General features: G+C 37.2%; 1 protein-coding gene across 4 annotated transcripts in view; it reads left to right on the forward strand.

The window, feature by feature from the left end:
• The first annotated feature begins 2,218 nt into the window (after positions 1-2,218).
• LOC139117355 (ETS translocation variant 1-like) overlaps positions 2,219-23,948 on the forward strand; it is a 35,852-nt gene continuing 14,122 nt past the window's right edge. For 2 of the 4 annotated variants that reach the window (XM_070680391.1, XM_070680392.1), the window contains exons 1-5: positions 7,146-7,300; positions 8,184-8,478; positions 9,670-9,854; positions 17,034-17,102; positions 22,160-22,228. In XM_070680391.1, coding sequence (XP_070536492.1) covers positions 7,276-7,300; positions 8,184-8,478; positions 9,670-9,854; positions 17,034-17,102; positions 22,160-22,228 — 643 coding nt within the window. In that variant the 5' untranslated portion in view covers positions 7,146-7,275. Of the gene's footprint in view, positions 2,486-2,858; positions 2,960-3,114; positions 3,218-3,417; positions 3,466-3,862; positions 3,920-7,145; positions 7,301-8,183; positions 8,479-9,669; positions 9,855-17,033; positions 17,103-22,159; positions 22,229-23,948 lie in introns of those variants that run through there. The other 2 variants (XM_070680388.1, XM_070680390.1) reach the window with 2 other exon arrangements.

Consider the following 23,948-nt stretch of genomic DNA (forward strand, 5'->3'; position numbering starts at 1 on the left):
CATTAGTGGTCAAGTAAACATGGTTATAGATCATAACAGGGTAACTTAAGTCCGTAGGTCACAATAATAATTCAAAAAGTAATTGAACTGACAAAATACCGAGTGAAATACCGGGGGAGAAAAGACATCGTGTTTGAAAACTAGCTGTTGATAAACCGTCCCATGAGGAGTAACGTTGTAATTTAAGAGCCGTCTACCAGCTTTATAAAAAGCTTGATACAGAAAGTGTACATATAGCTTGTCATGATATACATATAGTTTGCGTGATAAGCCCAACAACCCCCACCCTAGCGCCCCCCCCCATCCCCACCCCGCGTCTTAGGCCTAATATGCTTTGAAGAACACTCGGGATCTGATAAGGGTTGAAGATTACCAAGTGCTGTTTACATTAGAAAGCGTCGAATTTTAAAACAAAGATGTCGATATGAGAGAGAGAGAGAGAGAGAGAGAGAGAGAGAGAGAGAGAGAGAGAGAGAGACTGGACTGGACTAGACTGGTAGTGGCAAGCCTTCTCAGAAACCCTTAAGCTGTGCCGCGCAAGGAAAAAATAAGAAATTTTGACCCCAGAGGCCTTTTCTTCATCACCCTTTTCTATATGGTTTGGTTGCTGATCGTGCCATGGCTGAGTAATCATTACCAAAAGCGAACGAGAGAAAGAAGGGCATTGGGCCCTTTTTAACATTCGAAGTCATGAATAGGCTTCGCAGGGGTCGCATACGTCGGCACATATCGGAAGTTTTTGTGCCAAAGTAGGTCACGCGCATTGCTCCTGTACTTCTGACCCGGCCAAACAATCGTCCAACACAACAAGCATCAATCAGCCGAGAAACTTTATCGGCACATTCCGTTACTACGGGTTACCATTCAAAGGTCACCTTTTAAATAAATCACCGGGACGACTGAATTGAATGGGGCCGAGTTGGTCGAGTTGTCGTTCTGCCGTATCTGCGAACACGAATGGAATGAGTTGGACCATGGATGTAAAAAATAGACATCCATGGTTGGACTGCCTCCGACTGGGATCGCTCAGGGGTATGATTGAGGCCGGCTTTACTGTGAACCACAATCCCTCAACGTTTATGGAAAGACTATGTGAACAGACCGTCTGTGTCTATTTCACAGCCAAATATACACATTTTGCCTACACCCGAATTTGTGGCAAAGCTACCAGCTTTATTCGGAAATTAAACACGTGGTAAAATTATCTAAATGTTATCGCAATACCAAAGGAAACGATGAGTTTAGTCATCATTGTCGTAATTAGAATTTTTCGCGGACGCTGGTAGCACGGTTTTATTTAGAGACATTTTGTCAATTTTCATGGCGGGTACCGTTGTTTGGCTGGCTATGCATGCACAGTTGGATGGCCGATGGTGATGCGATCGAGTGACCATGCTCCTGCGCATATCTGCGGCAAAACTGTTCTGGCGAGACAACCAGTCAGGGATGGCGTACTGCGCGAAGAATAATCTTCACAAGTGCTCTCGGCGGAAGCACATATTTCTGGAAAATATCCGAGTAAAACCTAATGTTTTGATGGAAAGCGTTCGAAGGCAAACGACTACCGTAACCGAGAATAAGCAGTATACTTGACATATCTTTCGAAGGGCCGTCCAGTCTAGCTTGTATCTCATCTTACCTTCAGTCTGTCAACTGGATCTGAAATGTCAATTCGGTAGCCTGTTGGGGGGCGTGGCAAGCAGACTTATTGAATTGCGATTAGAGAAGGGTTGCGTTCTATTTATAGATTGTAGCCATACGGTTCTATCGAGCCAATTTTTCGGTCACAAGATGTTGATTCCCACTAAGAGAGACATATTGACATTGTCAATAATCGAACGAGATCGGCCTACGGTGAAAATTTGGAGAAATACCTTGCTAAGTCTCAATTTGGGTTCTGTCAATACAGAGCCACGTTGTTTATACTGATCTTTGTGAATGAAATGTTTTCGCCAGAGTCAAACCGCTGTCTTGTCAATAATGTATTAATGATTAGTAGACGTCGATAACGATTGGTTAACTGGGTCTGTGTTGCTATTTTTATGGTAATTGCCCGTCAATAAACCCATTGTGACGTTAACATGATTATTGATAAATACGTGACGTCACATTGACGTCACACGTTGGCATGGTAACAGCCTGTTCGTGATTGGACAGATTTGTATTGCATATCGATCAATTACTAATTTATTCAATTGATTGACAGCTATTACAAAAGAACCAATGAAACAGGTACATTCATTGAAAATGGACCAATCAGATGTCAATTTTCAGTCAACTGAGATGGCCGATGGATAGCTGATTTCGCTGACTGAAACTGCTGCGTTCGCCCACGTTTGTATGGGGCTTTCTATGCGTTGAAATTTGGCCCAGTGGACAGCCTTCACAGTGCATATCTCTCGCTTTTATTTTGTCATATTAATTTTTGTTTCATTCCAAGTGGATCTGGAACGATAGGACAGTGGGTCATATTCGAGGTCTGGAGGTAAGGAGGTGTTTTCGATCAGGGGGCTGTTCAGGCGCTCTTCGGTACTGCACAGGCACCGGGCAGCAACTTGTATAGGCTGATGACTAGCTGTCGTCTGGCCAGCCACATACAAATGAAAGTGATTGCCCGCGACCCAATTATGTAAAATACTAAATTATCCCAAAAATGATGGCTCATTTTGAGACTAAGATATCAACTAGGGTATATAAGTGGATGTCATGTCAGTTCGTGAGATGTTTCGCTGCATCTAACATCGTTTTCTTCCGGAGTGCTTGCGACGTCGTTGTGGGACTCAGCTCATTACATATGCAGAATCCATAAGTTGCTCCAGTACTCATTCAAAGTTTTGCTTCTTCCCACGATCCCACAGAGGTCCTTTTGGGGAGAGCACCCCAAAACTGGATAACTATCACCATGGCCAACCAACTGGACAGCTTTTACGATCAAGAAGTGCCTTATTTCTACCCACAGGTATGCGAGCTTTTCAATTTATTTGTCACATACTCCATCAATATTTTTTTTGTGCTAATTCGTGTGTGTTGTAATCCGCACGAGCACGACCGTGCGCCATTTTAAATGCATCAGGCGGTCGAATTCTTATTCAGCAAATTTTGTCTGACCTCCAGACTGTCCCAGACCAAGATGTGCCTGATGACGATGGAGGGAGTTGTGACGACGAAATAAAAGAAGAGAAAAAACTTGTGGTCGATTTAGAACAAGATTCGGAAGGTACGTTTAAAAGAAACGAAAACTTTTTTCCTCAACTTCTCTCACTGAGTGATAGACAGTCTGAGGGTGATTGGGTTTGATTAATGAGACTCATTGCCTAAACGTTAACTAGTTAGTCACAACTTTTCCACACAAACAATTGCCAAAAACAACAGGCTACATATTATTTCTGTTTCTTTTTCCCACTTTTTAATGGTCAGAATTGTTCCAAGATCTGAGCCAATTTCAGGAAGAGTGGTTAGCTGAAGGTATGTAAATGAGTTAATTTTCCTGCCGTCTTCTGAGCTAAAGGAATTTATATATACTGTGTGCGGCGTCATTTTCCTCCCAAAATTACTCTTTCTTGGATGGATCGTTTATCTCGTCGTATACTAGAATAATTCCCATTGACAACTTATGGTTTAGCTTTACCTGTTTAAACCTGCAAAAAATAGGAAATTTTTCTCAACGTTGAAGTAGACAGTAAAGGAAGTCATTGTTGCCATTTTGGGGAAAAGGGTTTGTGGAGGTGGTGGTGCATGGTGGTGGTGTGGAGGGGGTTATGGTATATATGTAACTCAGGTCAAGTGATTAGGCCTTAATGAGAAAGTATCCCAATGTTCACTGACCTTTCAAACTGGAACTGATGTATGGTTTTATTTTCAGGTTTGGGATATGACAGTGACACAGAAGCCAAGGTGCCAGATTTCGAAGGGGAAAATTGTAAGTTATGTGATTATTTTTGATAATTTTATGATCGTCACAAACCTTTGTCATTGTTAAGTGTAGTGAGTAATGGTGTTGGTCCTGCCAAATTTGGAATTTGAGTGGGATTTTGCGATTTATCATGTGACATATGAATCAGTTGAAATGTCAAACGTGAAGATTTGGCAGGTGGTGTATTTGTCATGAGTTTTCAGAAAAAAGTGGCCATTACATAAGTTATGGTCAAATATTTTTTAGACCATGTTTACAGATAGCTAGTACAGATGGAAAATGAAGCCAGCAAATAACACAATGTAGTAGATTCTTTCAGTTATGATATGTGCTGGTAGAGACAGAACATCAATGACCTCTGTTTTGGTCTTCCACTCTTTCAGAATAAGTGATGTTGAAACAAATATTTAGCTGGTTTGATAACACGAAGGAGATATAAAAAAAAATTATCAGTGCCTTGATAAAAATGAATTTACAGTTTTCTAGTTGTTATGTTCTGATTGTGTCAGTTGTCAGCTGTGAGGCTGCAAGGTCCCAGGCTACACGGCCTACTTGTTGAATGCAAATCAGCCGTGTAGATTAAAATAAGCTTGTATTGTGGGCGGAGACTGACTGTGCACAGTGCAAGTCAGTTGGTGAATTTCTTAATGAGCATCATCATTTTGTTTCTGTGAGTGTGTTTTTAAATTGACGACCTTATTAAATCTTACTGTACACTCTGTGAAAATCGGTTGGTCAAGTTTATGTGTTTGTCATGTGACAAGTCAATGAAACTGATTTTCATATGCAAATGAAATGAAATTTGAATTTAAATAGCCGGTACATAATAGGTGGCGTATATGTTGAACATTTGCATGCCGAGCTGAAAGAGTTGATAGTTTTAGCGTTTGGCCTTCTAAAGTTGACTTAGCAGTTTAGAAGCCAGAAAGCTTTCAAAATGTTGGGCAATCTTTGTAAGATACTACAGCACAGTAAAGTCAGCTGAGATTGCATCACAGAGTTTATTGAAAAAAATGAGATCTTCAAGGGAACTAGCCTATCCCTAATTAAATATAACTGTATTTACCATGACTAAATCTGGAAAATTTTGATCATAAATTGACAGTTTTAAAGCTCTGGAATTCTCTGTTACCTAGTAACATAATTATGCTTGACGGCTTGTTTACACACACGGGAAATTATAGATTTCTCCAGGGGTCAAAGGTCAAAATGAGGATGTAAAACTTAAGTGGTGGCACAGAGTGGACTACCAAAGTACGCTGACGTTAATGATTAACAGGCTTTAAAAGTCTATAAATAAAAAAGTTTTAAAAACATCCTCTTCTGGTAAACATGGCAGAGATAAGGTCAGGTAGCATGACGGATACTATTTCTAAAGGGCAGTAAAACAAGTGTCTGGTTTCTGGTGTCTCGCTCAAGATTGTTTCAGCCTTCCAGTGGAAAAAAAAAATTGAAAAAGTGAATCCCAATCCCTGTAGAAATGTGTGTTGCATTTTATAGACCATGTTTGTCACTTCTAGGGTTTCCAAACAGCAACTTGCCACACAGAGCTTTAAGATATGACTTCAAATTTAGTAGAGGGCGCGACATTTGCACTGAGACCTTTTTAAGAAAGTTACACTAGAAAATTCTTCAAATTAAGAAAGGCTTCCTTCACACAAAAGTGGCAGATATGAATTTAGTGGTCCTAAGAAATTATTATCATCAATCGTTTTTCGATTTCTTCCCATGTAGTCTTTTCAAGGGATGATGACATTAGTGGCCAGACTATTCCCATAATTCACCACCCAAAGACAGCTGCCATTTAAATATTTTTCAAAGCTGTTACATTACCTCGTACTTTTGAGTCTTGGAAAATGAATGGCAAGAAGTGGATGTTACAAATGTTTCAGTATTTCTGTAGTGGTATCATTATGTCAGTTTACTAATTTCTTTTTTCATCTTTTGAAAAGTTTGTTACTGGGAAATATTGGGTCAAGTCCTCTATATAGTTTTGCTATACGGGTTGCCTTTCCTATGACAGAAACGTCCTGTTGTTTTTGTATTGTTTTGTCCAAATCATTTAGTTTTATCGTATAGGTCAACATGATTCTAGAATTATACAGCCTTGTCAGAATTTTTGCCCGAAGTAATTGTTATTGAAATTGTTGTTGAAATTTATCGCAGTGTTAAAGAACACCAACTGTTCAAAATGTGAAGAATACAAAAGTGTGCTGAAGTAGTTATTTATCAGTTTGGAAAAATGTTTGCAAAGTCAATTATAATGACTGTCCTGTATGTAATCGTGAACACTCCCTCTGTCTGTCATTTTGTGATTGTCTTTTCTTTAAAATGTTTGTAAAGAGCTGTTTGAATAAAAACGTGTGTTAAAAATATAAACATCACCGGGGTACTGGTATTACACTTACAGAAAATGTTTGAAAAAGATTAAGGTTAAGAAGGGTGTAATATATAGGAGTGCTTGAGTTCTTTGATTGGTATTGTTCATTGAATTTTGTGTGCAGAAAAAAATAAAGGTTTATGAAATACAAAATTTAAAAAGTTCCTACATAGTTGAGTGGTGCAGAAATTCAAGAAGTTGTAGAACATTAAGATATGTTAATGGCCACCAATTTTGATAAATAATTTTGAATTGGCAATTTTATAGAAAGTGACTATAATTCTGGAATATTCTTTTTTCTCTAATTAATAAAGTTCCCGTAGCAGTAAGTAATGACAAGAAATTTTTTAAAGTTGAAAAGTCAAGCTCAAATGAATACAGTACAGAGGTACTTATATAGTTATATTAAAACAGATCCTGCATATACAATGACAAATTATTCAAATTTTTCAACAATAATTGGTGTAATTCAATCCAAATTCTATTTTCTTGATGAGGGTACAATTAATGGTCATTAAGTTGAAATTAACAATCTTATCATCCAAAATTGCTGTAATTGTGATGGATGTAACAAATATGGATATTTGAAGTCCGGCAAGATTGACAGTAAATTCTGGGATGTAAATCTTCAACGTTGTTGAAAAGTGCTGGCCTATGCACTGCTAGAGAAAGGGAGACATGAATATTTAAAATGGGGGAGATCTACCGCTTCACGTTGTCGTGGTTGTGAGCCTCATTCTGGTGCTTATGAATGGCTTATGTTCAGCAGGCCCCCTAGGTGCAATGTAACCTTATTCTTATGCAAAGCGAATTGAGTGGACTTCGGTGTAGTACAGCCCCTAATTTGGTTTCATAAGGAGTATTACAAAGGGATAGTCAGAAACCAGAGTCAAGGTGCCTGATAGCGTACTTGTTAAAAGGAGTCGTCATCTCATATTGTTTGTCATAAATTGCCTGTTCTGATTACCCCACCGTAGCAGGAATGAGCGAGGAGCATCATAGAATCTGTATGTTATTAAGATTTTTTTTACTATTACCCATGTATTGATTTGCACATATGTTTTTCTACATCTGTCTTTATTCATTTCAACGTTGGGAAGAAGTCAAAGAGACTTCTATTGATCGATCTGTTTTTGCTATTATTTTTTTCTGCCTTTCATTTGTTGCTGCTCTCCCGTTGGTGTCTGTTAATGTGTATCCACACTGTGCAAACAGTGAGAGTGATGTTTTCATTGTGAGCGGCTCCAGTCACTTTTATCAAAACATACAGCACTGCTTTCTACCTATCTGTTGCTGCTTACTGCCTGTTGCGTATCCTTCATCAACTGCAGAACAGTTTTCATGAATGAATTTTAGGATCCAATGGGTCACATGACTGTTGTCAGTTCACCCGTTTGTTTCACCTTTTTATTTTTCCATGGCTTTCACAAATATTTTTCCAAAACGTTCAATTTTTTATCTTGTCTTCCAGAAATTCTATTTTGTTTGTAACTTTTTAAAATCTCATTTGATGGTATTGACATCAGCAGTTTTGTCGTATGGTTCTTATTTGTTAGTTTTAACTTAACGTGCTAATTAAAACAGAGATTATTTGTATAAAAATATTCAGGTTTTTGTATTCACTTCCTGAGCATGTTGAGGCAAATATCAAGTTCTTATGTATATTATTCCTTTTGTAGTCTAGTTTTCTTTCATCGATTTTAACTTCTATTGTAGTATTTATATAATCTATGCTCATCATTTTGTTTCATCTTTTGTGATTTCATTCTGTTTGTTCAACACTTTGGAAAGTGATTTTTGATTATAAACTTTGCATGTAGATGAAAAAATGGACTTCCTACAGTACTACTGTTTAGTGTAACTGAAAATATTCTGTTTGTTCTTTTGTAGTGCCATTTAATGTGAAAATAAAGACAGAGCCAAAGAGTCCGGGATGCCATAAACCATGTGCGCACATGAGAACACCAAAGTTTACTTTCGACCACAAATTCGAGTACGGTGAGAAAGCGTTTGTGAACAGTCCGTACGAGCACCAGCCACCTCCCCCACAACCGAACAGCTCACCGCCAGCTCAAGAATCGCCGGGGCCGACACATCAACCTCCTCCGCGTCCTACAAACTACAAGGAACAGAACAGTGGCTTCACATCACCTACAGAACCGGGATACCAAACAACAGAAAAAAGGTAAAATTTCTTCATTTGTAAATGGTTAAAATGTAGAGCAATTTTCCTTGATTGAAATAATTATTTCTATCGAAATTAGAGCTTAAAAGCTGTCTAAAGTTACAGAAAAAGTAATTTCCAGACAGGAAAACTAGCATGATATCATATTTTGTTCTGGTTTGTCACTCAGTGACTCATTAAACAAAAACACACAAGAATGGCATTAACCACACGTAAGTAGCAGCTCAATTTTAACGGTGTAATATTAGCGCAAAGAAAATGAAGCGAAAATCTGGTACCGACCAGACAACATGTGTCCAATTCAGCCCAAGAAAAAAATGAGAAACTCAAAAGCTCTCTCTCTCTCGAAAAAAAAACACCCAAATCAAATCATATGTAAAGTATTTGACAAAATCTTACCAATCTTTTAGCAGTTTGTATTTAAAGTGGCGTAATGTCTTCAATTTGGCAGGCAAATTGTCCTTTTTTCGTCAGATAAATTTTAAGTGTCACAATATAGCTTCCACTTTGGTGTGTACACTGACTCGACCTGTAAGTTGACAGAAAGGACCAAAGCTAACAAAGTAAAGTAAAGTGATTAGTGTTTGGAAATAACTTCATCGCCGAAGAGGTGGTGCACCTCTGCTGCAGGCCCTGTTCATGTAGTTAGTTTTGTCAATTGAGAGAAACATTCAGTAAAATCATAGCAACTGTGGTATGCAGTCGCAATGAGAGAAGCAAAGCAGCCATTATTTCAACACCTGTGTAAAGTATTCTAGTGACAGTGTTATCCGTATATTCTGTGTGGATTTGTTCATGTGAATCAGAATCTATTTTTGTCTTTCGTTGGAATGCAACAAGTGATTTAAAACTTGCGCCATGTACCAGTGCAGAGTTGAATAGCCAAATCCTGCCCACAGTTTACAAAAAATTGTCAACTCTCTTGTTACAAAGAGAAATTGACTCTCGAAAATGTCAACAGAAAAGACAACTCTTTTTAAATTATGATGGGTGACAATGAGAGTTCATGCGTTCATGTCTATTGCAATCTCTTGTGAGTTTCAAAACATAGCTGATATAGCAATTACCGGTAGCTCATAACATTCAGGATATTGTGGCTTTTGTTTTTTAAAAGTGAGTGGATGGACGGATTTAGAAAAAAAATTATTTATTTCTGTAAATTTGACTATATCAACTGCTTTATTTCATCAGGTTCCAACGACAGGCATCAGAACCATGCTTCCCAGCACCGCCAGAGCAAAGGACGTTTCATCGCCAGGCTTCTGAACCGGGATACGGGTCCATCAGACAAGATTTCCCCAATGGTATCTACGACAGGCCTCCACCTTTCCACATCAAGCAGGAACCACAAGACATGGGATTTGAATCTGCAGCAGGTATGTACTTCATTTACACTGTGTAATCTAAATATTCCCGTTGTATTTGGTGAAAAGAAACATAGTTTATATAATTCCTGTTATTTTTACAGGATTCGTAAAACATTCTGGTACATTTTACTCTTTCACTTGACAATATTTCTTAAGTCTGTGATGTTGAGGGAAATTTATTTTAAAAGCTCTATCCTAGCAAGAATTCTTGAAGATTTTATTGATTAAAATATTTTTAAATCATGGGTGTAAACATTAAATGGCGTTGATGAATTCAATATATTTGAAATGTTATAAGTGGATTTTTTTGCTCCGTGTTAGTTGTCAAGTAGATTGTCATAATGTTTACATATACGTATATTTTGCTAGGCATTTATTACAAGTCAGGTTTGTTTTAAAATGAGGAAAAGGCAACCGTGCAGTGTTAGTGTTTTGGAACTTCTGTTCAAGGTGTCTTCTAAAAAATTTCATTTTTTCTAAAAAAGTTAAGATAAATAAAAATTTTAGGTTAGAAAAGTTGGACAGTGTCTTAGAATTGGAGAGTGAGCTGTAGAGATGAGAGTGACCGATGGATAAAATCAAACATGAAAAATTTTGAAAATTGACCAAAATTAGAAAATCCTGTGTATTTTTGTCGTTGAGGGGTGTGTATGAGTCAGTGTTCTATGACTGTACTGTTTTCGCAGCCTTGTGGTTTCTCTATTAGGTAGCAATCTGGAGCAGCTTTTTTCTGTGGTGGGAGGTTGGGTCAAAGTAATCTGTAAAATCTCTCAGCATATGTTATTGGCATATTCTTAATGTTCAAAAATCAGCCCGAGTTGTTTGGTGAATTTTCTCTCTGCTGCCAAAAGACCATAAATCTGTCACATTTTCCTATTATACGTTGACGCTATCGTTTCATCTGATCAAGCTGAGTTGCTTTGCTGTAACACGTGTTGTCGGCAAAGAAATTCCAGTCATAAATTTCTCTGGTAATATTTGACGTCATCTGATCAAATTTTGCTGATAAAATTCACACACACACAAAAAATGGTTCCCATATGTAAAGTCTGCTGGATTGTTTTGAAATTTTCAGCTTTTCATCGTTGTGTTTGATCTGTTAGAACATGACTTGTCATTAAAATTCTAGTCAGAGAGCTAAACTACTTAAAGTACAAACATAAAAAAACTAAAATTTTTGTTGTTGACATTCTTTCCTATGTGTAGACAGTTTTGAAAAAACAATTTTACCCTTTAAAAAATTACTGTTTTCTTTCTTCACTGATTATAGCTTGTACTGATAAGAATCGTCAATTTGGAATAGACTTGTCATTGCAAATGAGAGAACAATGCATACGATACATTTGTTGAAGGGGATACGGCTATTCAAAATTGTTAAAAACATTTTCTGTGTTAAATACACACATAGTCTGTGATGAAAAAAAGAAGCTTGTTTTCGGACAAAGAGAGACTCAAGCCGGTGTATAGGAGTAAAAAAGGCCATTTTAGCTTTACGATGTTCCTTTTTTGGGGGGGTTATTCATAAAAGGGTAACTGTTGATCCGCTCGGAGCTAAGAAGCTCAACGCAACAATCAGCGCAAGTCGGTTATCTTTTCACTTGTATTGGTAAGCATTGACAGACACGCAGCAGAATGCCTCGCAGCATTGCGTGTTTTAAAAACCTTTGCTTTCAAAGCAAAATGGCCATTGAGTGAATGGTTGTGCGGAGAGAGACAGACCCATCTAAGCTAATACATAGCCTAATTGAAGTTTGGAAGATGGGTAATACAAAAAAAGAAGATTGAATGGCTGATGATAGGCACCTAATGCATTTTATTGTTACTAAATGTTTTGTTATTTTCAGCGAAATTTCTGTCATAATAACACAAATTGACACTTGTGATGTCGATTTGCGAGATTGACTCTAGGTTTTTTTTGAAAACAAGATGAAGGGGGGAAAAAACCGAGTACAGTTTGTCTCTCTTTCAGCAGTAAAATGTGATTTATTTTGAAAACCTGTTTATTGAACTGCATCAGTCATACATTGTACTACTGCATAATGGGAGCCTTTCAAAAACATGATTTTGACAATATGGTTTTGATGTTATTGTGTTTTGCCTAGTGAGACGTTTGAATGGTGGCTTCGTTAGCGTAATAATGGCCGATTAATAGGTATTAAGTCTGAGCTAACAATAGCTACCCAGATTAGTTGCAATTAAAGTAACATGAAATATGGTCCTATTACACTGCAGTGTAATCTTCCCCTCTCTGTCAGTCTCACAGCTAATTGAATGATATCATCGTTGCTTGCAAGTATGTACACACACACACTAGAAAAAAGAGACTCATAGATCCTTCATCGGGGATTGTCGGCTAGCTTTTCTTCGTGCTAGAAATTGATGGGGGCCTGATTGCTTACTTTGTGTGATTTAGTATGGCTCTTCAGCTGATGCTTGATTTGGAATCTCACCTATTAGCACTGTTCATTTCTACTATCATCAGACTACTTGAAAAAGTCATCCCTAAAGTTATCAAAAGTGTACAGCTCTGGAAGCGGACAGACATTCTAAAAAAAAATTGCAATATTTGTTTCCTGCCCTTGAGTACTTGTGTTATTTTACAATGAAATTTGGAAAATTGCAGATGTGGGTAAGGCAAGGGATCATGAAAAAGGTTCTTTTCTGTGCGGCTCCAATGGGGAGGAGGTCAAATTTAGGTGTGATGGATGGGGTAGTGCCCGGTGCAAAGCTCATAATGAGTAGGGGATTATTTATGGATAGCGAGTATTAATGCAAACTTCATCTATCAAAGATTTTAAAATGCCATATCACGGGTAGATCTGGTTTCCATGGCAGCCAAATGATGGGGCTGATAAGGGAGTCGATCTCCTCTGAGGGGGATAGAGGCTGACATCTTGTTCGCTGTGGATGAGCAGAAAAAATGAAATGACATTCATATGAGACAAAAAAGCCCACAAATGATTTTTAATTGGATTTGACAAGAGCTACGATGTACACTTGATTCTAGATATTAGAAATCAGTATGAAAGTGTGCATTCCTCCCTTGAAGTTTAATATTTGAAGTTTCATCAGGAATACCAAGTTAGATTATTTCTATTTTTGCCTCAAAAAATGTTTTTTCTCGGCCATCCATGTCCTGGTATTACAGATAGTGTACGTGTTGTAAGGTTTAAACTAGAAGGAGTGCCTAGATGACCTAACTGTGGATTTAGTTTTTTCAAGCGTAATCTAGATCATCGTCCACTTCACAATGCGTTTTTGTCTTGGAAGAGGAGGTCTTTTTGCCTCCGAGTTGAACAGTTGATTTGCCCTCCCAGTCAGAGGAAAGTTTCCAACTTCTTGAGAAATGAAATCTTCAGATTTCCAGCTGTGCCCTTTTGATTAGAAAAATTTCTGTCTCAATTTTTCTCCCCCACTGGAGAAGCAAACTTTTTTTTTTGATCTTCTTGTGTGAGTGCACAGCGCTATGTGACTTGACGTGAAGCGAGTGATCTCAAAAAGGAGAGGGAGAGACAAATGTCAACGATTCACGGCTGAATTCATTGCAGTGGATGTCTCCGAGTTTGTAGGAGAATAATTCAAGCTTAGCAACCATTGTTCTGGTCTCAGCGTGCTATGGTTGATTGACTACCATTTAAATGGCACCCTTAACTTTTCTGATGGAAAGTGCGGAGGCTGCCGGGGAGACTTTGCTGACTAGTATTTGAAGGAGACGTGAGCTTGTAGCCATGCACGGACCACCTATGGATTTTTCTAAGTGATGGGTCCAGAGTATTCCATCAAGGCAAATGAGAGGGAAAAGTCCCACAGGTGGAAACCTTTGAGTTTTAGTTTGTTCAGTTCTGTTTTGTTTGGATTAAAATGCAATTTCTGAACAAGATGTAAGCTATTTTATCAAGATGTGGTAGTTTGCGCCTTGAAACTGAAAGACTTAAACTTTTCCCCAAACTGGTCGTAGGATAACTTTAAACCATTCCCTTTCCAAATAAAGAATAAAAATACAAAATTTGGTACTAGAGAAACAAATTACCCAATGTTTACTGACTCTTGAAATTCAAAATGGTGGACATACTTGTGTAACCTCTGTTTGGAAAAATTGAATTTTTCGTTTTGACAAAAGTAAGCTGGTGAAAATTTTATTGACTAAACAAGCTTCAAAGTAAACCCTCCACCAGTGATAGACCAAATAAGTATTGTAAAAGTTCAGAGAGTCCAAATATCTGTCCTTGAGGCACTTTCTACCCAAACAAAAATTTAAAATGGGATGGAAAAATCTTTCCAACAACATAAATCATTTAGTTTAAACTTTCTAAAACAATAGAGGGCAAGATAAAATTTTGGCCAAGCTATTTCGTTAATGGAAGATGTTTTACTGACTTCACTGGAAATATTTGTAATATTTATAAAAATTACCAATGGCAATATAAAACATTATTTTGACCACTGTGAGTATAAAGGCAGTATGGTATTTACTGATGTTTAATATTTTCATTAGGCATATGTTCTATTTTTATCACAAGGAATACGGCTTGCGATGTTTGACGTCAATGGCTAGGTTTTTCAGATTAGTATCTGCTGTTTTACGTATCATGAATGGGAATGACCAGGTGTGGAAAATAAAAAAAAAATTGTTTTAGACAATTATTACACAAACTCCACCCAGCTTATGGTCAAACGACACGACTCCCAAAGACAGCGTGATGTCCCTTGAAAAGCATACGTCAGTAATGTTTTTCAAATGCTTTGAAAACTAGCAACAAGAAGTTCAATAATTGCAGACTATGTAATCGAGAATGTATGTCTTTTTTTGATGTCCACTATCAGCACAGATGGAGCCGAGAATTCCAATTTTTCCGCTTGGCAAGTCATGTGAAGCCCGGTTAAGTTTTCCATTTTGCACGGTGACTGAATTTCTTTTTAATTTTAAAGAAGTGGAAAAAATTGTGGGATTTTCTTTGATTCACAATAAATAATGGAAACCACAAGAGGCAGCAAAAACGTTCAGTGGGGAATATAAAATCCCTATTCAAATGGAATTTCACAGAATATGCAACAAGTCATGCAGATCAAATTCTGATGAAACATGGCAAATTTTCCCCCTTTTCAGATCAACGTAGTTATCCATTGTTAAAAAACTGCTGGGTTCAAGAATACTTTACATAGCTGTAAGCTAAAGAAAATATTCAAAATTTGTTATGCAACTTCTGAATAAAAGACAAGAATTATTTCATTTGTTATCTCATTACATCCTATTAAATTTTCAGCGTTTGACAGCAAGCTGCAGGAACCATTTCAGACATTCTTTGCCCTTTTTTGGAGACAAAGATGAAAATTTTCCACGGCAGAGAAATAAACTGCCTTCTGAAAAAAATTGTGAAAATTATATGTGTAACAATAATCAGATACAAGCACTGAGGTAATATGTCCAAAGCAGATTATTTGTATCTGTGAAGAAATTAAGTTGAGACCAACTTATTGGAAAAGTTGTTTTTTTTTTTTCCTTCAAGTAATATGTCAGGACATTACAGAACAGATGCTGTATTCTAAGGCAAAGGAAAGACAATAGAGTCTTCAAGGATGAGACTTAGTGTCTCATCATGTACCATTTTAAATTGCGATGTAATCGCTTCACCGTTGCAATGAAACCCTATCCTTCATGGTATTCGATGTTCCATGTAGGTATTAAAGAAGCAACATGAGCCTCTAAAAACACAGCGTAATGGCAGGCCATTTCTGAGCGACTTTGTCTTAAATGAAAAAAAAATTAGCTTGAGAGATTAATGTGGGAAGATAACAAGAGCTAATAAGATAATCTCTCTTTGATTAGCAATACTCAGAGTAGGTAGATTTTAGTAATGAACTTAAATTGACTTCAGAGTCTGATAAAAGCCAAGTATCCTTTATGTAACTTTATGAAGATGACTCGTCCTTTACATGAAAGGATTGTTTTAAATGGATGCACAGCGCCATTATTGCTCCAGTGAAAGAAGTATGAGAGAAATCTATTACACAGAACGTAAGCACGTGTGTGTCCATTTGTGATGATACATACATCAAATGTGTGGATGTGTTCTTTGGGGTTATGATTTTAGTGTACTTGTCATTTAAAAATACAATTCCTGATGCTCTCTTACGAAAGAATTAGAACAATTGTGTTATTGTTTTATCTGAGTTACAGCTTTGGATTGCCAAACAATTGGAAGCAAATTATCCCTAAAAAAACAGCACAGATATAAACCGTGTTCTGTCGTAGTGATTTTATCACCCCGCAAGATTAATTTTTGCATACAGTTGTTGATGACTTGCAAGCTAGTTACGGGAAGTGTAATACTTTGAATCAATTACTGTAGCTTTTATTGAAGTTTTCCTCATACTAAAACTTAATCCTGACCAGATCATTGGCAGCATTTAATATTGCTTGTTTCTGATATGGAAATTCATATTTACTGGTCAAAGTATCATTGCTGGGTATTTCAAAATAATATGAGAGTGACACTGTCTTGCACTGCAACGTACGTGTCATAACCTGATTGTTCAGCATAATATAATAAAAAAATAGAGAGGTACCACAATTTCTCTTTTCTGTGTCATCATAATTTCTGAATGCTGGGAGTCCCATCACTGCACATTGACACCAAATACCACCTTTAACCTCTGCACACATTGTTGCGTAAATTTCGTTCTTCTCCCAGACACCGATCAATCAGATCTTCGTTACATCCGTAGCCATGAAATCCAGACCGCCTGTCAGTTTCTCATGCTGATGTTGATATAATGATAGTTCAGTTAAACTACCCCTTGGCGCTAAGACCCAAACAACAACCAAAATGATACAAAATATCTGATACGTTGCGGACAATAAATCTATGACCCTTGCTGAATGTTTTAATGAGACATATCTACCCAAAGTAACCTGCATGTATTTGCAGTGACCAATCAAGGGCCTGTCACAGCTACCATAAATTTTAATATTGAGGGAAATTCTTACTTGCCATATTAAGATTTAGCATAGAAATACCATTCTTGTGTGTGTTGTTTTATAAATGTAATGTTTATATTATCTGAATCTGGTAATTATTCTGAAAAACATAAAACATGTAATGAAAAATCCAACGTTTTTATGACAAGTGTTACAAGTTAGCCTTATAGAGCGATGACTTACTTGGCAGAGCTTTTTGTCTTTTTCAGAAGTGCCCACATGTGTCAACTTTGCAAGACCAGCTGAAGCCTATGGCTTACATAACAGTGCCCCTGATGGTAAGACAATCACCATAATTTCACCTGATTTTTCTGATGAGCTTAGTTGTCACAGTAATTGCTAATTTACGGGTAATGAATTCAAACTTGAACCTTCATGTACCGGTGAGACCATTCAGAATGAGGAAAAAATTGAAATTCCCAACCTATCTCTCAATCTGCATTTCTTGTTGCTGGAGTTGTTTTGTCATGTTGGCGAGTTCAAGTTTGTGTTAATTTGTGCTTTGGTTCCTCCAGTGCTGTTGCCATGGAACTTCCTGATCGTTTGATCATTGCTTAGTTACGTGTGAAATTTGTGTCAAAAGTGATTTGGAAATGTCTATTTGTAGACGATGCGTCAATACATGACTGTTGTGAAGTGGTGAAGACGTGCTTGTTTCCATCAAAATGGTCAAAATTCTAAGAGAGACTCAAATATTGAAGTGAAATTAGTGATTTTTGAAGAGTAATCTGGTCTCCAGTGAGAGGGTGACACACGTTTTGTCTTTTCCAAGAGGTGACAAGTGGAGTGAAAGGAGGTTTCTTATGAACGCTTGGTGAAGCTAGATTGACGTCAGATTTGATTGGCTAAAATGCACCTCAAGGACTGTCAAATCTCTCCATACATGTGTTAAGCAGCAATTTTGTATATACACTTCATACCATGCAAACAGGAGGACATCATCCACCGGTGTTAAGACATTCTCACTGACCTGTCAAGACGATTGACACTTTTCAAGTGTGTTGGAAATCCTCAAAAGTGTGTTGTTTGTGTCAATGTTCTCGTTTGTTAAGTTTATCACACATAAAGAAAACTTGAAAAAATCAACAAGGTGTTCCCACGGGCATAGATTTGACGTGGTTTTCCTTTTGTACTGTTACCCCTTGTGAATATAATTACATCTCTTTCCATCTTTGCAATGAGCTGCTCAACATTCATTGGGATTTTTGATGACGGAAAAGACAAGAAACTGACAATACACGTACGCATCTTGAAACATCTTCAAAATTTTTACCTGTGTAGTTGTCAAACAACACAGTCAGGTAAACAGTGTGGATAAGCTAAAGCTTCAGAACAACCCACAGATACATGTATCATGTAGTTTTTGGCAAGATGGAAGAGTGCTGGATTTACCAATGAGGCGCCGCACATTTTCAGTGTTTAATCCTAGATGGTATACGGCACCATTTATTCATTACAAGAGCTGTTCCCTAACACAAGTCAAATATTACTGTAGGCGGGAGTAACTTCCCATGCATGGTGGCTCACGGTTTCAAAGTAAAGCAGAGCAAAATAGTCAAGAAATGACAATCTGTTTCCCGAAAAGTAGAACTAGTTGTAGTACCCTTGTAATTTGGGCAGTGAGTTCTAGATTATGGTGTTTTTAATGGAAGGAGTTGGCGCAAGGGAAAGTATCAAAAATTTTTACATTTTTTGAAATTATTTTTGTTTCATGTTTCAAATAGTAGCTATGTCTTCTCACTACAGCAGACTGAAATACATGATATTTTGTTTGTCACAACAGACCATACATGTGTGGTGTGCATTATTGTTGGCAGTTGAACTTCTAGGATTTAATTCAAGATTGTCAGCAATAACAACGCTTGGTATAGATTTACACTCTGTATTGATATCTATTTTTTTCAACTTAGTCTTGGGAGTAGATCAAGACTGGATTCAAACAGATAACGAAAAGAGTGACTGTAAATGACCCGTAACCCTGACAGTAGCAATTAGCTTGGTATGGGGGCCAGTTGTTTTTCCTAGACCGGTTGCTCCATGTACAGAGAGAGAGTTCTAATAATGCAGTCACTTGTACTATTAGTCCATCACAAATAGCAAAAAGTATCAGGTTTTCATCTCAAAAAGGAACAGCAAAAATCAGGATGGAACCTGTTTTATTCATATTTTCTTGAAATATAAGATATAGATCTGTGATGAGCCAAATTTTTCATCCAGCTTTGTTGAAAAGAGTGGTAGAAAATCCCAAGAGCTGTGGGAAGTTTTAATCCTGCTGGCAAAACTCTAAGAAGTCACACGTTTTTTTTCATGCACACGTATTGTTTGCAACACTTTGCTGTGTTAGGCAGTTCCCTCTGATAATGATAATGGATCAACTATACATAACCTAAGTGAAAGACAAATTTAGTGTTTGATTTCTTGAAAGCCCTGTGTACTGCTTGACGGCTCTGTCGGCTCTTTTTGCTCCTCGCTCTTCACTTCCAGTTTAATGACTGCATAAATGTTTGATTTGAGAGAGAGACAGGAGCAAGCAGAGTTCATTTAGTGGTAACCTAACAGACTGCACCCAGTGATGTTGTATCTATATCTTGCTATCATAACGTATATTTATAACAGGAGTCAAAGAGAAATATTGACACACTGTTAACTTTGTACTTTTATGATCCAAAATGGAAAAGTTTTTTTTCAGATTTGAAGTGCCGTTCCTCATTAAAAATTACCATGAAAAGTCATCGCTTGTCACATTTCAGGTTTGCTCGTAGACAAAAACAGAATCTAGATTTAAACTCCATCGTAACCAACAACGTTCTAACATATGTTTTCTGTTAAAACTTTTAAACGTTGAGTAAAAAGGAATTTCATTATCCAGAAATCATCTTATGCCATCCATCAAGTGATTTTGCACTTCAGTTGACCTCAAACAATCTATTCGTTGCAAATTTTCTCTCACTTGCAGTTTTCGAGTCATGATTCACTCCATGTATTGAGATAAATATCAAAACACTGCTGATTAAGTGAATAGTACACAACTGGGAATAGAAACATGCACGAGATAAAATCTAGCTTTTTCTTTCACCAGAATATTGTCGCTTGATTAAGTATTTAGCAGTTTTCTTAAGATTTATGGACATCGATGACGATAGCAGAAGTGCCTTTATAATGTCATTAAGGTAGCGCATTGTGTACGGGAAATGGTATATACAGTATATCAAATAATGAGACGAAAAATTATTTCTTGTTAAATAAAACATGAACTTAAATTGCAAATGTTCATATGGATATAAAAATTGTATTTTTAACTGTCATAGGATGGGAATATTTGAGTCATGGATGCTAATCTTTTCTCGTACAGATCAAGATGTGTCCACCCAATACTGTAGAGAGAGCCCTGTATGAAGATACGACTCCAATTTTCAAATAATTCTGACAACTGGAAATTAAATCAAACATTAGCTTTAAAACTTGCAACAGGTTATGCACTGCATGATACAATGATTTAGAAGAAAAACAGAATTTCTGAAATGTAAAGACAATGTGACAGAATTGTGAAATTGTACACACCTGAATGTCAAAGTCATTGTCCCCATTGTTGTAACCATACATTTGCCATTATCAAGGATATTGTAAATATATGTTTGGCTGATGTAGGGAGTTTTTGCAGATTGTTGATGTTTTCCAAATGGTCAAGGGTTATTTCAATCAATTTCTGCACTGCAGTCTATCATATCAATCAATCACAGGTTTGGTCTGATCTATCTACCCTTTAGTGAGTTGATAGATCAGCCCTGAGTTTATGTGTGAGAAAGGCAAACAGTCACTTAGGCCATTAGAGTTGCTTCCAGATTAAAAATAGAACACAGCGTCAACAAACAAACAAGAGCAGTGGTATAGCCAAGAAAAGACCCCAACTCTCACGTAGCAACTCATTCTACTCTCTGATGCAGTTGCCAGGCAACTGGTAGAGGCTGCAACCCCACTGGGATAAAGATGACAGCCCCAAGTGACAGTGGAGTCCCATTAAACCAAGGTGTTTTTGTGTTTATCTCGGAAAAGCCATGCTTCAGCTGACATTTATGGCAATTCCTCCCCAGGATAAACCCATCTTGTTGAACCTAACATCAGAGTCCGCTGTAACCATGACAATAAAACTGGCATCATTGTTATTTCCTCTTGCCGTCTCTTTATCGCAATTGGTTGCATCAGATGAAAACAGCAGTGCAAAACTCACTGGATGCATCCACAGGCGGAGTGACAAGTTAGGTTTTTCAGCAAAAGAGCCAAATACTAGCTATTTCAGTGATAAAAAAATGACAAAATTCCATGGCAACGAGAGTGCAGTCCTTCCTATGCAAAGAACTCATTTGATCAAACTGTGACGAGTAAAAATGATCATGTAAAACTTGACCATGCACAGAGTAAAAATGCACCACCCATGAATATTCACTGTTTCCATGTAAAGTGGTGCGAAATAGTTGAGAAGTGACAATGTGTTTCACAAAAGGTAAAACAAGTTGTAGTACCATTTTGAGTTCCAGATTATGCATCACCCTCAAATATTCAATTTGAGTTAGTGGAAAGTTTTCAACATTTTTCTCTTCATTTAGTTTGTCAACAGACATCGTATCTGAACCCGCCATGATTTTCAAATAATGCAGTTAAGCCTGGCTGAATAGTTGGCTGTATGAGTCAGAAAAAAACTGAACATTTTGGAAACTTTATGAATATTTGTCTCTGAGAACTGTCATTTCATATACTCCCATCTTACCATTAATGGCAGTAGAAAATATACCATATTTAGCAATTAAACATGGCCTTCGATCCCATCCCCTCCCCGGTTTTAGTAACAACAGTTTTATGTTTAGTGGAATGGTTTAATCTGTGTGTTGTCAAATGATAATGTGGAGGATCATGGTTGTATGAAATCTTTTCTATTCCGTAACACTTATGCCACCACTATGTACAGGGCAATCGGGTGGGAAGGGTTCAAGTACAGATACCGGTTCACAGATTGTTTTGAATGAGTTGCAACATTGGGGTAAATAAGGCTAACAGTGAGGGTAGTAAGTGCACATCACAAGATGTGTCTTCAGGGAGGACACACAGTATTGTCACCAAGGAAAAAAAATTGTAATTCATCATCACTGTAACCTGAAGCCTGTGTTTGTTTTCATTTGAGATATCGTTCTGTAGGCTAAGCACAAGCCATCACTGTGTTTAATATAAAAGATGAATTTCTGTCTCATGATATCTGCCAGAGGCATAATTGTATCATGCTTATGAAACATCTTTGACTCACCAACTCACCCTGTCTATATTGTGTTCGTTTTCCACTTAGGTCACCTGTATGAAGCCAACATGAGATCTTTCTATGACGATGCCAGTGTTCCAGACAAGTTTGCAGATGGTAAGAATAGCTCGCCTGTCTCCCAACATGCTTCACATTTAGCGTTAGCCTCCGTCCATTTGTCTTTTGCTCATTCTCCAACATCAGTAAACGCAGTTATGAATCCCTTCCCTATTGCTATCATCAAAATTTTCACACAAAAAAATATTTCTACGCAACCTACAAGCACTTTTCAAATGAAGATTAATACACTTCAAAATGTGAAACTCATGTCCTGACAATTCCATTCCTGCGCCGTATTTGTGGGGATGTGGAATAGTTCAAATCGGGAATGTTTCTACAGCTAGTGATGACAATTTTTTTCAGCATTTTGTCTTACGAAGTTGAAACAGCAGCCTCTCTGTTAGGCCCATGAGTACTTCAAGCCCATACACAAACATTTCTGATGTCTGAAATCTTTAAACCTCTTGATATAAATATATATAAAGTATTGACTGCGGTAGGCATAAAGCCAGGAAATTTCTGGTTATGAATTTCATTGCACTGTACTCAATCAGCTTGATTCAGTTTCCTTTGTTGCTACAAATTTTGCTTTTCTGGATCTGCAGATACAGACTTTGTCATTTCGCCGGTGACTTGCCAACGCATCACTGCTGATGCATGTCGTTGTTGGTGCATTTCTCGGCTAATGTTTAATTATTTCTTAATAACAGAGCAAAATCAGAGTATCAGATTTCTGGTGCCAGTCTCTCGCATTGAAGTATTAACCTAAGTAGTCTTGTAATAGACAGACATACTGTGTAATTTACAGATCACTTAGGTGGTTAAAACATTCTTCATCACACTTTCAGTCGGCTGCAGAGTCCTCAAATCAAATGACTAGATTCAAGTCTCATCTTCGAATCATCCCTTGTGTTTGACATTTCTCAAAAATAAATATTGTTCATGGAAAAAACTTCGGGGATGAAGACATGTCAAGCAGGGTGTAGGCAAATATTCTTAGGCAAGATGATTTAGACCATTCAACAAGATGGACCCTCACAAATCAGACCAGTGTGGTTGATGCAAATTTTGAGACAGTTTTCTGATCGACAAATGTAAAACATGGCAGTTTCTTCATTCTTCTCTAACATGGATGATGAAAATTATTGATATTGATATTATCATTAATGTTAGACTTGTGATCGAGGTTTATCTGTTTATTTCTGTTCTAAAAATCTCTTGAAACTGAAAGTAGCTTAATGCTTGTCATGTGAAAATTGAATATTTCAAAACTGGCTTTAATGAAAAAAGCTTAAACACTGAGAAATCCATGCTCAGTATTTGAAGACATCGTTTGTGTACTGAGCTACAATCTTTGTGGAGAGATTATGGCTTTGGTCAAGTATAACACTCAAGGCAAAGATGTGATTCTGAAATACAACGCTATAGAGCAGGGAATTATGCAGATCATGATTGCATAGAGGTTACAGGTCACAAATGTAATGAGCAATATTCACATCAAGTAATTCTGACTACTTCATCTTTTTTATCTTATATGAATAAAATCAGATCACCGGCCTGTCTGATTGGTTGTAATATTTGGACAAAAACCCAAGTGATTTATTGATAGAGGATGGTTATACAACGTGACCAAGTTTATCAATTTAATTTCTAAACACGTCAGTTGCACTCAAAGCATCCTGCCAAAATTATGGGATAAATATTTTTCTTATTGGATTAACCAGCATGAAGAAGCAAAGGTCTTTGATGTAAATTTTGTTCAGGAAATCAAAATTTT

Source organism: Ptychodera flava, chromosome 18 (genome assembly GCF_041260155.1).
Source record: "Ptychodera flava strain L36383 chromosome 18, AS_Pfla_20210202, whole genome shotgun sequence".
NCBI lineage: Eukaryota > Metazoa > Hemichordata > Enteropneusta > Ptychoderidae > Ptychodera > Ptychodera flava.